Source organism: Leptonotus elevatus, chromosome 2 (genome assembly GCF_054856555.1).
Source record: "Leptonotus elevatus isolate MCC_2025b chromosome 2, RoL_Lele_1.0, whole genome shotgun sequence".
In the NCBI taxonomy this organism is placed as follows: domain Eukaryota; kingdom Metazoa; phylum Chordata; class Actinopteri; order Syngnathiformes; family Syngnathidae; genus Leptonotus; species Leptonotus elevatus.
The window spans coordinates 9,818,853-9,833,733 of NC_141240.1; the positions used below are offsets into that span (position 1 = coordinate 9,818,853).

At 38.7% G+C, this 14,881-nt stretch overlaps 1 protein-coding gene across 2 annotated transcripts in view; it reads right to left on the bottom strand.

Annotated features, from left to right (window-relative positions):
- Positions 1-14,881, bottom strand: part of LOC147178367 (metabotropic glutamate receptor 4-like) — a 169,417-nt gene that overhangs the window by 26,786 nt on the left and 127,750 nt on the right. For both annotated transcript variants that reach the window (XM_086068805.1, XM_086068804.1), the window contains exons 4-6: positions 10,176-10,311; positions 8,326-8,480; positions 6,127-6,267 (exon numbers count right to left, since the gene is read on the bottom strand). In XM_086068805.1, the coding sequence (XP_085924931.1) occupies positions 6,127-6,267; positions 8,326-8,480; positions 10,176-10,311 (432 nt within the window). The remainder of the gene's footprint in view (positions 1-6,126; positions 6,268-8,325; positions 8,481-10,175; positions 10,312-14,881) is intronic.

Consider the following 14,881-nt stretch of genomic DNA (forward strand, 5'->3'; position numbering starts at 1 on the left):
TTTAATTATTTAATGACAAATGTATATAATTATTTAATGGTGTATTAATTTATTTAATTTTGGCACTTTTGGTCCCCCATAGAATATAACCGATGTTATGGCGAACACTCTAATGAATCGTGGATAATGAAACAAACAGGAAACGAACTATGACGAACGGTGCACTTCACAAAAGACTGTCGGACGAAACAAAAACACACAAAAGAGGTACAGGGGGTGGCAAACTAAACGAATGAACGAACGAACGAAAGGGAGGCAAACACTCAAAGCGAGACCCACTCCCGACCTGACCATCAGCCTTTTTAAGCCAGAGGTGTTCAAGTTCGGTCCTGGAGAGCCCCTATCCAGCCGTTTTTCCATGTTTCCCTCCTGCAGCACATCTGAATCTAATGATCAGCTAATCAGCAAGCTTTACAGAAGCCTGATAACAATCCTGATCATGAATCAGGCTGCTCCTGGGTTTGCTCTCCGGCCGGTGGCCCTGACGGGGCCCGGGGGTCGTCCTTTGGCGCTGCCGCGGCCTGGGGGGCCCTGAGGTGTTGCGCTTGCTCTGTTCCGGCGGGGGTCGACGGCTCCCCTCTTTGGTGGAGATTTTCATGCATGCCAGATCCACCACACCAGCATCTACCGAAACTCAGACACAATCTGTTTCCTCCTCAGGTCATTGAATCGGTGGAGGCTGGTGTCTGCGGATCTCACGCGGCTTCGTCTGTCCTTCCTTCCTTTTCTCGGTCTCTCCTTTGGTCTCTTGAGGCCTCCCTGATTTTATGTTTTTTGGATTTGTTGGGGTCTGGATGTTTCTTGGGCTGGGGAGGAGTTCTGGTGGGGGGTGTCTGGTCGGTGCTGGATTTCACCTTCCTTGGTTTTCTTCGGTCCCCTCGGGTCTCCTGGTGTTCGGTTTAGGTGAACGGTATGAGATTTTTTTCTAATAGGTTTTCTGGTGAGCTAACAAATACACACACGCACGCACGCACATACACATACTCACCCACACACACACAAAAAATATATATATATATGTATATATGTATATATATATATATATATATATATATATATATATATATATATATATATATAAAAATAAAAATAAAAAAAAAGAGCAATGATGATGACATTTCCGAATGAACAATACTGAGCTCTTAAAAAAAGAAAAAAAAAAGAAGAAAAAAAAAATGAATCAGGTGTGTTAGTGGCGAGAAACATGAAAAACATGCTGGATAGGGGGGTTCTCGGTGACCAAACTTGAGCACCTCTGTTTTAAGGTGTGGCCACTAATGAGCACAGCTTGTTCCGCACCTGAACCCAATGAGGCAATCAGTGCTCCTCCCCTGCCCTGATTGGTGAACCGAGTCGGGGAAATGGTCCACCAATAACAGAGGAGCGCTCACCCCCCCCCCCCAAAAAAAAATAAACATCCATGAAGATCATGGGCCGTAACACTTGAACCTGAAAATTCTGATTCAGCATTCGTTTTTAACGACCAATTCGCATCTCAATACGTGTCACCACTGTCCCCTCTGTCCATCTATTTTTGGGAGTGCCAGCATGAGTATATCTTTCTGTTAGTAAGCTGACCGGGCCTAGGACCCCACAAAAAGTTAACCTGCATATTCGGTCCCTGTCTAAACTGAGTAAAATATTCAACAACAACAACAACAAAAATCACTCAACAGTTGAGGAACAATCATAGAAACTTCAGGTTGGGAGACAGCCATTCTATTCTCCGACACATGCCACTTCTCGTCTGTCAATATATCGCAGGTGTCAGGTGGAACCCTCAGACCCCAATTTTTCGTCTCTTTTTGGACACACCAGCAATATGTTAACAAACAGTAACTCTGGCATAGCTGAAGTTGTAGAGTGGCTGTCACCCATGCTGAAAGTTGTGCGATTGATCCTCAATCCTTGAGTGTTTTTTGTTGTTGTTGTTGTTTTTTAGTACTTTACTCTCTCCAAGTGTAAAGTTTACTCTGTTTAGACTGGGACCGAATATAGTTTTTTTCAGAGTAAAATTTACTCTACAAAATTTACGGTGTACACATTTTCAAGGACCCCTAATAATCATAGCACTAATTATATTATAATAATTAAATTACCATGTTTATTCCTACATGTCTTGGGAATTATTTATTTTGAACATATCAACTTACTAAAAAAAAAAAGTTTATTAGAGAGGATTGTAACCAAATTAAATTAACTTTGATTGAATAGTTATGCATCACTCACATTCACTTCCACGATGAAGCAGGACAAACATTTAAATACTGACTTTCTGTGTTTTGTACAACTGGTTTGACCAATGTCCAAAGTAATCGTGATTGATTGTCTGGCCGTGCCCTTTATGGACCGGAGCGACTGACAAAAACCATGATAGTGTGGAACATTTTTCTGGCTTCTGACACATTCAAGGTTATATCAGCAATTCATGACTTTCCGTCTGTGTAAAACTGAATCACATTTTATGGTTCAATAGTGTGAAACAGTGTGAACTGTGTGTCTGTGGAGAAAGAATTATTGAATTGTGTTCTTGCCTGCAAGAAGGTGTGCTTGTTCACTCCCATGTATATTTAATCATTGTGACCTGAAGGTTTATCTGATTCCCCCTTTAAATTCTTTTAACAGCTAATAATACTTTATTTTATTATTTTGTATTTATTTATTTTTTAGTGAAACTCATGATTTGATTCCTCTGTCCTGTATTTCTCTGACCTTTTAGCGGACTGAGCAGTCTTGTATCTCCCAGGTTTTAATGTCTGGCCAAATCCACTTTAGGCTCCAAGGAGCATCATGCAGCTGATGTTTGCTTAAAAGGTCACATAAAAAGGGTGGTTCATAAAACAATTTGTAGTTCATGTGATATCACTGCTTTTAATGGTTAAGTTGTGCATTTATATGGTTCCTCTGAGTGCATCTGTCTTTCGAGACATAATTTGATACACAACAAAATAGAGGTATCTATAATGCAGCACACTGCAACTCATGTTTAAAAGGCACGTTATTTTACTCGCAATTCAATTTAGGTTCTACCGACATAATCTATATTTAGTTCTTAATCAACTTCAGTGCATTCTAAACATCAAATATGGGGTCATTTTCATGGTACAATTTAAACAAGGCTTGCCCAAACAAACAGCAACAAGCAGATATAGTCAGCTGATAGTTACTGTAAATCAGCATCTTGTTCCAAGATATATGGGTCATATTTTCTCCTGTGCTAAATCACATGATGTGCGCCGGTCGTTAACACAAAAGCAAATGCAGAAGTATAAATCAGGCTTTACGCCACAATTTGTGAATAGATTGTGCATGCTTGCACTGTTGTTCAGCTCAAAAAGTTAAAAATATATATTTTGTATTTTATGATTTGAAGATGCTAGCATTTGCACAAAAATAAATCAGACTTCATGTTCAAGTAGTTACTCAGTACTTGAGTATTCTTTTCAATGAATACTTTTTTTTACTTACAATTTTTTTATGGCTACTTTTTACTATTACTTGAGTAATATTATTTTGAAGTAACGCTACTCTTACTTGAGTAAAATTTTTTGGCTACTCTACTAACCGCTGCCAACAACGGCACAAAAGAATGTGACAGCGTTTCAGGCATCCAGGGGTATATGACCGTTAAAATATTTAATGATTTTTCGTCTGAATCCTGAGATTATTATTCAACTTTTGGAAGAGCAGACTAACCACCTAGATGCCTTTCAATAATATATAAGCACAACTGACACACCTCCTATATTTATTGGTAGTTGAAGGATTTATTTCATACAGGAAAAAAAAGTCCAAAGGGTAAGTGAAACCAGAGCGGTCCACACGTGCTGACTGGTCGACTACACACTGTCCAGATTGCAGTACACCCTGTAAATACTGAGACATTCTTAAAGTATTATTGCGAGTTAAATAAATTGTTTGATTGCAGTAATTCCATCAAAAGATCATGCAATAAAATATTGAGTTAAGGCTACCCATCCAGGCCATTATTAATATTATTATTATTATTATTATTATTATTATTATTATTATTAATTTATGTGTTTATGTTTTAAGACAATTCCGTTAAACCACAAATATAATACAATCCATAATTTTTTGTAGGTAAATTTTCAGTAAACTTTTATGTATTATTTATTTTATCGCTTTCAAGTTATTTAACTATTTTAGTCATTATTTCATGTATGACGAGTATGGTTCTTAATCTGCTCAATGTGCAAAGTGCCTTGAGATAACTTCTGTTGGGAATTGGCGCCATGATGGAAATAAATTGACTTAACGTTGACAGCAAAGGTCACGTTCGTTGGTTTGCTGTAGGTATGCAATGATTCATGATTTCGCGTGAAATTCACGTTTTGTTCGTTTTGTTCTTTGAACACAGTGATTTGGTTGAGGGTTCGGTGAATGCATGTATGAAAGTCGCATGGTTCAGTGCCTAGACCAAGGCTAAGAACCATTGTTGTAGTTCATGGTGAATGATTTCAAGAATAGTTAGGGTGTTGTTGATGTTGTAAATTAAAGTGCAATGTTATGAAATGCTTTAATTGTGTTTAACAAGATTTGCCAGTGAGAATGTGAAGAAGGAGATGCAGTAATTAAAATCAAAGGTTGTCTCAAAGACAACTGATTTAAAAAATCATTTTTATGACCATGCTGTTGAGGACAACAACATGCACTACTTATAATCTCTCTCTCAGGTTTGAGTCTCTTATGCCACATATGAGCTCAATGCTTGTTGTATTAAATGATGGTTAAATGGTTCGATTAGGGGACAAAATACAACAAAAATAAATGTAATTTAATCTTGCCATTAAAAATTAATGAAACAACATATAGTAGCGTATGTATGCGGACGTAATGGTGTAAATTCTTCCCATTGTATTTTTGTGCATCCTCAAATCAAAGTGCCATTTTTTGTGTAGCTTGTATTTTTGTAAACATATCCATCTTCACAAATGAGTGTAATTTACTAACTGCTGCTTTTATCATCACATGAGGAGGTTGTCAACATTATTACTGAATAAGAGGTCTTGAGTTCTACAAGCTAATGTTTCTTTTTATGTTTGCTTTTAGTCCCAGATGTAATTTATTAATTTATTTGTGTGCACGCGGGTGTGTGTGTTGGGGGTATATGAGTAATGTGGTTGTAAAAAAATATATACAGTACAGTCCAGAATATACTGTACTACCGACCAGCCAGCATAATATTTTGCATTGCATGAGCTCACATATTCTGCCTTTGTATGGTTAAAGTAATAATGCTGATGTGGTGTACTTGTTTATGTTTTTAAGTTTCTTATAGTGTCAATTGAAACGGAACATTATTATCATTGTAACGGAAGAATATTACATAACATTAAATTGTGCAATTTGTCATAATGTTGTTGCTGCTTGGTGTATGCTATAAATTACAGTATGTTTTAAACGCCATAGCGATTCAAAAATAATCACCTATCACAAGCACTCTTATGGCACATTATGCACTCATTAACAGGAGATGTCTCTTAAATTGACTTTATATACTGTACACCACTATGTCTGCAAGGAGTGCGTGTCTACCGTCAGTATTAGTTACACAGGTTGAACAGAAAACGGGCTGGTGTAAATACTGTATGCAGATGAAACCTTCTCTCCTCTTTGTGTTGTGCGACTCCTTAGCATGCTGGCAATGCATCTGTTCGGGTTGTTGTGACTAAACCATTACTGGCCGCAGCTGCAAATCAGCCTGCTAGCATTGCAGGGTTGCATCCTGAATCAGATGGGTGGGAGATAGTGTGGGGGATCCCTCTGACTTTAATGGCCTAAATGCTTGTTTTCAGCGTGCGTTATTGGATTATTGGACTATTGATTATGTTTTCGGTGGCAATGGGGTTTTGTGAAACGAACCAACACACACGGAAACATTCATTTCTCTGAAACAAAATTAGAGGTTCACATTTTCTTATCTACATTCATTATATTTTCGACAAATGTGAGTGTGGAGTGTGGTTTGGTATTGCCTAATGTTTTATAAATTTCCCTCTGTGCTACCAAAAAATACAAAGTAACATGTAGTTGAAGGTCAATTTACTTGGTGATTGATTGAGAGTTTTCCTGAATGCCCGTTTTTATTGAGTGTGGACTCACTTGTGCACTTTTTGATGCCAGAGCCTTTCTTCACCGCATGTCGACTCAGTTTGCACTGGAAGTTGTTCTCCCAGAACTCAGCAAACCAGATGTTTCGCCTGTTGTTCTCCAGTGTTCGACTGATGAAGTAACGGTCAAACCCTGGAAGAGAAGTTTCCGATTTATACTTACATCTCCGAAAACCAACCATTGTACTTATTTTCCACAAAGGTAATCTGTGTCATGATCAAGTTTGGTGTGCATGTATAATTGTAATCGTGTGAAGGCTATTGCCACTCTCAGTAATTTATCTAATTGGCGCAGACGTCGACGACTGATCAGTTGTGGTGACTCAGGTGACTTAGGAGACCGAAATATTTCTTGCGCTCTCGCCATAGTGACGTCTCAATGCGACTAATTTGCCTGGAAGTCGCGGCGACTTCTCCTCGTGTAGATGTATAATAAAAAAATTCATTAGCTTTTCATCTAGCCACTCTACTATACAGATCTGATTGGTGGATTGCTGAAAGTTGGTCATTCTGGAAGGTTCTCATCTTTTTTTCCACAGACTTAGGCTAGTGCTCTGACAAAGTGACTATTGGGTTCTAGGTTACTTACAAGACTTAACAACCCTCCTCCCCTGATTGCTCAGTTTAAATGGGTGGCAAGCTGTAAGAAGTGTCTTGATAGTTCTGAAAGGCTTCTATTTATGAATAATGGAGGCAACTGTGTTAGTTGTAACCTTCAAAAGAGCAGGGATTTTCCTTTACCATTCCCCACATCTGTGCCTCAAGACAATCCTGTCTACCGACAAGTCTTTTGACATCATGATTGTTTGGGGTTCTGACATGCGCCTGTGGAATGCTACACAGACAGGTGTGTATCTTTTCAGATCATGTCCAGTCCACTGAATTTGCCACGGTTGGACTCCAATTAAGCTGTAGAAATATCTCAAGGATAATCACCGGAAACAGAATGCACTTGAGATCAATTTTGAGCTGTGCATACATATGCACTTGTGATGTTTGGGGTCTTAAGTTTTAACCGTTTGTGTTTGCAAACAAACAATTCAAAACAGAATCCTCCCATGGCTCAACCCATCGCTCAACCCCCAACTCTTCTCGTCAACATTGCGCCTGCCTTCAGCGCGCTCTGTGATTGGCTGGAGGGGTAAACATTGCCTTTCCGCCCAGAAACGTCCCTCTTATGGCAAAACACAGGCTGGGTGGGGTTGGGGGGTGTTTGATGACAAAAGTCAACACCACACATTAAGAGAAGGCCTGAGGTGTCGATTGAAAAGGATTTAATGTGTATACATCCAGTGTTTATGAAGTGTTTATTTCTGAGTGAAAACTCAAGACGCCACCTTTACAGCCTTTTGTTAAAAATAAAAGACGTGCTAATTTAATGTAAACCCAGTAGGGCCAATTGGTGGAACATAAGCAAACATGGTGAAGCAGTATTTAACTGTATTGCTTGACACAAATGGAATAAGCTGCCAACAGAAGTGAAGTCAGCCCCAAATGTAAATGCTTTTTTTGCTCTGCATAACAGTGATTAAGGTCTTTTATAGTATTTCAAAAACATTTTTTTCCAAATTTTGTTCTTGCACTTTTATTTTTATATGAATTTGAATAAGCTTCTTTGTATTCCTTTACTTGTAATTACCGGTATGTATTTTGTACTCAGAGGTGGGCACTTCCCTCAATCTTCAATTCCCGTCAGTGACATTTACAGTGAATCCTGTTGCTTTATGACGCAAAACCTCTCAAGAGACGGAATGATAAGAACCGTCTGTACTCACTCCGATCGTGAACCTATTTCAGTCCATGTATTATTTCGAGGTTTTGCGTCTTAAGCACTCCCTGAAAGGTGGGCAAAGTCATTGACGGGAAATGAGATTTGATGAAGGTGCCCACCTCCGTTTGTACTTTTAATTATGTGAAGCACATCGAGTTGCCTTGTGTATGATGTCACAGGGCGTTGGGTATAAATTTCTGAGGGAGAAAATAGACTTATGTTTGTCATTGAGAATGTGCGATACCCCCCCCCCGCCCCACCACCACCAACACACACACACACACACAAACACACATGTATTGTCAATACCGTATGTGTAGTATTTATCATACTACAACAACATGACTTTAAATAAGTGCCAACACCAATGGATCATGAATGTAGTGCTAAGTTAAAGGTTGACTCCTAATCACACAGCACCTTTGATGGATTGTCGCTTGGGCAGGATGGTTACAGCACCTTCAGCCATCTCTTCCTGGTTCAATATCGGGGAGATTTTGGACCCCCAGCTGTCTGAACCTACCCAGATAAAATGGCCTGTTTGATTGGCCTTCTTTGCCGCTTGGAGCAGCCGCCTAGAAGACATGAAAAGCTCTGTAAAGTTTATGCAGTTTGTTGTTATTGTCTTGATCTATTTAATGCATCAAGGCATTCATCACCTGAAAACATAAGGTTGTTATTCAAATGCACCCCAAAGAGGCAGCAAGTTACTATGCAGGTACTTCCATGAATAGAATACTCTATTGAGTGTGGGCATATTTGCATATAAAGGCAGTAGAAATGAGTGGCCTCCAAAGACTGAAAGTATCCTCAGAGTACATTCTGGTTGTTGCACAATCACCCCCCTGCCACATTTTGTCCAGGCTTGCTGCCAATGGAAGTAAATATGAGGCATTGCGCAGGCACAGTTGAAAGCTGGAGTGTAGCAACATCAAAATGTTAAAACGCCATCTGGCCTGTGTGGTTTTACTGACCCTCAATGCTCCTACAACACGATAACAAAGCCGAAACAAGCAACTTGTAGCTTGTAGATGCATTATTTTTTACCCGGAACTTGCTGTCATAACAAATATGATCAGTCTTCAAACGTTCCCTGCAAGGCCACTATATCCTTGGGAAAAATAGTCTTTCCACCTTTTATGACCACAAGGTTGTGTATTAGATGAGGAATAATTGAAACAAAGTACAATCTCTGCAAGTGTATTTTGTGCTCTGGATACAAAATTGTGAGGAATACATTTACATACAAATAAGTGAGTTATATAATGTATAAGTGAGAAGTAAATGTATGGTCCACCAGGAAATTTTCATTCTTGTAGTTTTTCCACACTCAAATTATTTACATTATTTTATTGTTCAAAATATGTCTTATCAACCCCATTTATAGCAATTTAATGCAACAATTAAATTAGTATTTGGGCAATAAGTAATAGCAAATCCATCCAAATGTTGAAATAACACAATTGACAGACAAGTCGAAAAAAACAGCAACACAAATTTTGTACAATAAACCCAGTCAACAAAGTATATAATTCTTCCTTTCTAAAACCCAGAGAGCAAAGTAATTCATCTGCAATGTCACATCCTGGCACTTCATTAATAGGACACTACATTCACAGCAGTTCCCCAAGTTATGAGGACTGCACTGGGTTCAAGGATGCAGCAGGAGAGTGCAGTCGAGATCCCACTGGCTTTAGGTAATTACTATATATCCACACAAGGAGCTGTTATCTGGATGGGTTTAAGTCAATGAGCACCGGGACTTCTGGCCCTGTCATCACAAAGGGACCGCCCTAATTCACTGGCCTCAAGAAATACACTAGCCTACTAAGTGGTTGCCAGGGGACAGCTTCTCTTACAAAGCCACAACAGTGCTATGTGTGATGATTATGCCGACAACTAATTATTCTTAATGGAGACAATCCATCTTAAAAGCAGATAATGAATTATAAGAGATACATTTTAGTTGTCACAAGGGAAACTTTTGTATTTCAATGAATGGAAACATGTTTGTTTGGATGAAAAAGCTTTTAGTTTTAGAGAAAGGAAGTGATGAGGTACAACACAATGTAGAAATTATAGAGACATATTGCTTCAACGTTTTACTTTGGGAGTTGTTCATTTTGCTTGCCCTTGTGATGATCTGAGCCATTATATATATTTTAGTAGGCTACTGTAGTTAGATTAGAGCAGTAGATTGTTCTAAATTAAGCAAACCTAAAATATACAAAATGCAAGTCTAAGAAAGTCTACAAACGTATTGAGCTTACCTGATGTCATCCTCATTGGCAAATATAATGACCACCCGGGCGTTTGGGTTCTCGCTCAGCCTGCGAATGATCTTGTCAAACTCTCCAGCTTTTGGTTCACGTGGGATTTTCACAGACTGGGAAATGCATAGGCCACCTAAAAAGGGGGACAATCAAGAAAGGTTTAAGTTAAAATATCAACAATAACTTCAGATGCATAGTCCAAACTTCTGTGGATGGAGCTAAAAGTAAAAGTGGTAGATTCATTCACATTTTCAAGGAAGTGATTTCAGATGTTTGTTTACTTTTCTATTCAAGTCTTAAAATCAAATAGATGTGACATCTGGAAAAAGAAGAGAGGGATAATTCCACAGTGTTGTCCAGTTAAATCAATGAATGATTCTTGAGACACATGCTTTACCTCAGTAATTCTCATCTGAGTGGAGGGAAAAAAAGAGTCCTTGTCCTCTTTGAGTTGATCTGCTATTGAACATCAATCAAAAGGTCACATTGGACTGGTCACCAATGAGGCTTTTAAATTCCCAATGCACTACTTCAGTCCAACAATAGTTAGCATGTCAAAAGGCCAAAATAAATGTGTGCATGATAATGAATGCTCCGTTGTTGACCCTTAACAACACCACAATCACAGTAACCACAAACAATGCAGTAATAACACCTTATTTGTTCACACCATACACACAAAGTCTGGCAACAGAAACTACACTTGCAGAAAAATCTTACCCCAAACATTACGGATGTCGGGGAGATAGTGGGTCCCATTAAACTGTTTATATGCATGAAAAGTCATGACCAATTCTTCACCATTGGCCTGCACTATCAAATAGTGGGAAGTCTGTGGTTGACTTTAATATTTTCTGAAATTTATTCTGCCATTAAAGATTTCACCAGGCATGATAACTTTTAGAAAACCTGCACACACTGCAAAAAGGACTGTAGAAATCTAAGGAAAAAAATAGTAAAATAAGCAAAATTATTACTTCAAATAAGAAAAATTATCTGCCAACAGAACAAGAAAATTGTACTTAAATTTACCTGTAAGATTTTGAAAAATAAGAAAATAATACTAGGCCCATATCAACCACTGCGGTCTTGAAAATAGTATTTTTCAGACAAAAATTTTGACTTTTTTCAAGCTGTAGATAGAAATAACAAAAGTATTTTCTTAAAATACTTGAGTTTTTTTATTTTTATGCATGGATAACTTAGCCTGAGTGTCAAGCAGGGAGGTAACAGGTCCCATTTACTTTGTCATGAACTAGCCAGGAATTGAACCCACAACCTTCAAGTCTGAGGGTAGGGACTCTACCACTAGACCACTGAGCTGGTACAGAAAGAAGGAACAATTATCTTAATAAACATAATGAAATGAGCCATATGGCACTCACCTGTTTTCATACTTCATTTTTTTCCCATTTATCTTATTACTAGATTATGCAAAATCTTAAAATAAGAAAACTCATGAAACCCCAGTTAAGGGCCTTTGATGTTGGTTAGTTGTCATCTTAAAATGTGGGAAATGCTTGTTTTAATCCTCACAGCACTTAAAACTGTCTGTTAACACTCTATGCCAAGACTGCTTGATCAAATAAGATGATTAAGTAATAAGTATCTTAAAATAAGCACAATGATCTTGCCTGACAATTTCATTTTAAGTAAAAATAACTTGTCAAATCAAAATAAGCAAATTTAGGTTAAATGTAAGAAATTATATGTTACTTAAGATTTTAGTTTTTGCAGTGCAAAAATGCCTCCTGTGGTTGTGTACTGTTGGTCACTGCAATATCACAACGGTTCTCTAGTCTATTGTATTTTAACTTTACTGGTTAACAGATTATCAGTTACTTCAGCCGAGGACAACAGACATATTCCAATGTGAGGATTGAGCATTGACTAGCTAGAGACATCGTGATGCTGTGGGAAACATACTCTTTCAGTTAATATGCACCCAAATACTGTAATTAAATCAAAAATTGCTTCAATAAAATGTGATACGTAAATGTGTGATACTCACAAAAGTATTTTGTTGAGATGTAATTTATGTTTATTTTCGATCAACAGTCACTTTTTTGGTTCATTGTAATTGTTTTACTGCAATGTGTCTATTTACATTGAGAGGTGATTTTCTGTTTTGCGAAATGAACACTAGGTGGCAGCACTAACCTATAGTGTCAAAGGGACCACGTATTGTAAAGCGGAGAAGGGTAGCTCACCATCCGAGTGCTTGGACGAAAGCAACAAGTGGCCAGCGTCGCTGATTTACATGGTGTATTTCTAATACTTACAGGTTAGTTTTTCCATTGTTGAGTGGCTATAAATGTTTATAAGCAACTCCGAATGCCCATTGATGTGTTAAATGTGAGCTAAATGTGCTTTAAATGTGTTTAAAATGCTACGGTTTGCAACTCGATGCAATGTAGCTTGAGACTAGCATATGACGCAGTCACTTAATGTTTTCGTTTTATTTTGTTTGGCTCCTGGTCATTCGAGGGTTATTTCCATATTTGTACAAATTGAAATGTATTTTTGTGTGTGGAGTACTATACTCAAAATGCAACGAGCTAACGCTCGCCCGAGTTAGCGATGACTACGTCATTGGCCTTGCTTAAAATGGTCCACGTTGATTGCGGCCAGGAATGTTCTAGACTGTACCATATATGGCGTAAAGTTAAGAGGCAGTCATAATAGTTTTTCAATTAGTTTTCAATAAGAAGTAAATGTGTTACATCTTAACTGCAAGATAGACTTATTCTGTTGTATAAGGTGAATACTTATAAAATGTACATTTACTACAAAAATACTCTTTTGAATAGCGAACAAAGATAATGTGTTTGATGGATGAGACATGAGTAATGAGAAATGTTTTGATGAAAACAATTTTTGTAAATTTTATTTTTGATACAATTTGTATTGTAACAGGAAACCATTTATATGTGAATGATGATGTTATCCAACTATGATAAGAAACTAGTGCTTGAATGTGAAGCATATAAACAAGCAGACTCATTTCACCATTGCAGGTAGCTGTTTGAATTAATCTGTAAATAAAGAAGATAATCAGAGTGCATGGACAAAAGCAACAAGTGTCCAGCATAGCTGATTTACGTTGTGTATTTCTGATACTTACAGGATTATCTATATTTCTGCCAGCGGGCACCCAACCGGGACCCGCTACAAATGCAACCATAATTTCTACCCCAATAAAACTGTATGTTTCATTTAATCTTTAAACTGAATGATAGAGGTCTTTTTCTAAATACAATTTGAATAATGGGATTCTTCGCGAGTATGGCGTACCAGACACCCTAATATGGATTGTTCGGTCCCTGTATGACGTGGCTGAGTTTGATCCGTTGAATTTGTTTTGGTCTGGCAGTTAAGTCAGATCTGTTTCCAGTGTGTGTCAGACTCCACCAAGGCTGCCCTATTTCATCGATTCAGTTCATATGAATAGAATTTGTAGGCACAGCAGAAGCATTGAAGGGTTCTGGTTTGGTGGCCTCAGTATTGCATCTCTGCTTTTTTGCAGATGATAAAGTGCCGTTAGCTTAATCAAGCAGCCATTTTCAACTGTCATTGGAGCGGTTGAGATGAGAATAAGCTCCTCGAAATTAAAACCATGGTCCTCAGTTTGAAAAGGGTGGACTGCACTCTCTGGGTCAGGGATGAGATCTTGACCCAAGTAGAGGAGTTCAAGTATCTTGGGTTCTTGTTCGTGAATATGGGAAGAATGGAGCAGGAGATCAACAGGCTGATCAGTGCTGCATTGGCAGTGATGCAGACTCTATATTGTTCTATTGTGGTGAAGAAGCTGAGCCGAACGACGAAGCTCCCAATTTACTGGTCAATCTACATTAACTTCACATATGGTCACGAGCTGTGGGTTGTGACCGAAACAACAAGATCCCGGATACAAGCGGCCGAAATGAGTTTCCTCCCCAGAGTGTCTAGCCTCGGTCATCCGGCCTCAGATTAGAACTGTTGCTCCTCCCTATCAAGAGAATTCAGATGAAGTGGCTCGGGCATTTGGTTATGATGCCTCCTGGATGCCTTCCTGGTGAGGTGCTCTGGGCACATCCCTCTGGGACGAGGCCCAAGTGACAACCCAGGACACGTTGGATAGATTGTGTCTCCCGGCTGACTTGGAAATGCCTCCAAGAAGACTAGGATGAAGTGGCTGAGGAGAGGGAAGTCTAGGCTTCCCTGCTTAAGCTGCTAACGCCATGATGCAACCCCAGGTAGACCCCAGCAGAAGAAAATAGATGGATGGAAGTTGAACAGTAAAATCTTGCATTTTATAATGGTGTCTCACTCTTTCATATTCATGCTACATGTAATATCTTGTATTCAAGTTACATTTTGAGTGTGTATGGGACAGAGGGAAAGTCAGGAATTTGACTCTTTGCAATATTTGTACATTTGTACTATTTCTTCTGTCTCAGTGGCCATGGATAGGTGATGCCTTGGCGAAACTGAAGCAGAGGTTATCTGTCCCCCTCTCTCTATCATTACACTTACACTACCCTTTGAGGCTCATGGGAAATTTAGCAGCGGTTCTCTGCTCTCTGAGACTCTATCAATCATTGAATTCTATGCCTTTGCCTCACCGGTACTTCTGTCCCCCATTCCCTCAACATCTGCTGTGTTGAAGCAGAGCACTCATCCCTTCCTTTTCTTCTCTCCTCACATCACTGACAGCCGCCAGC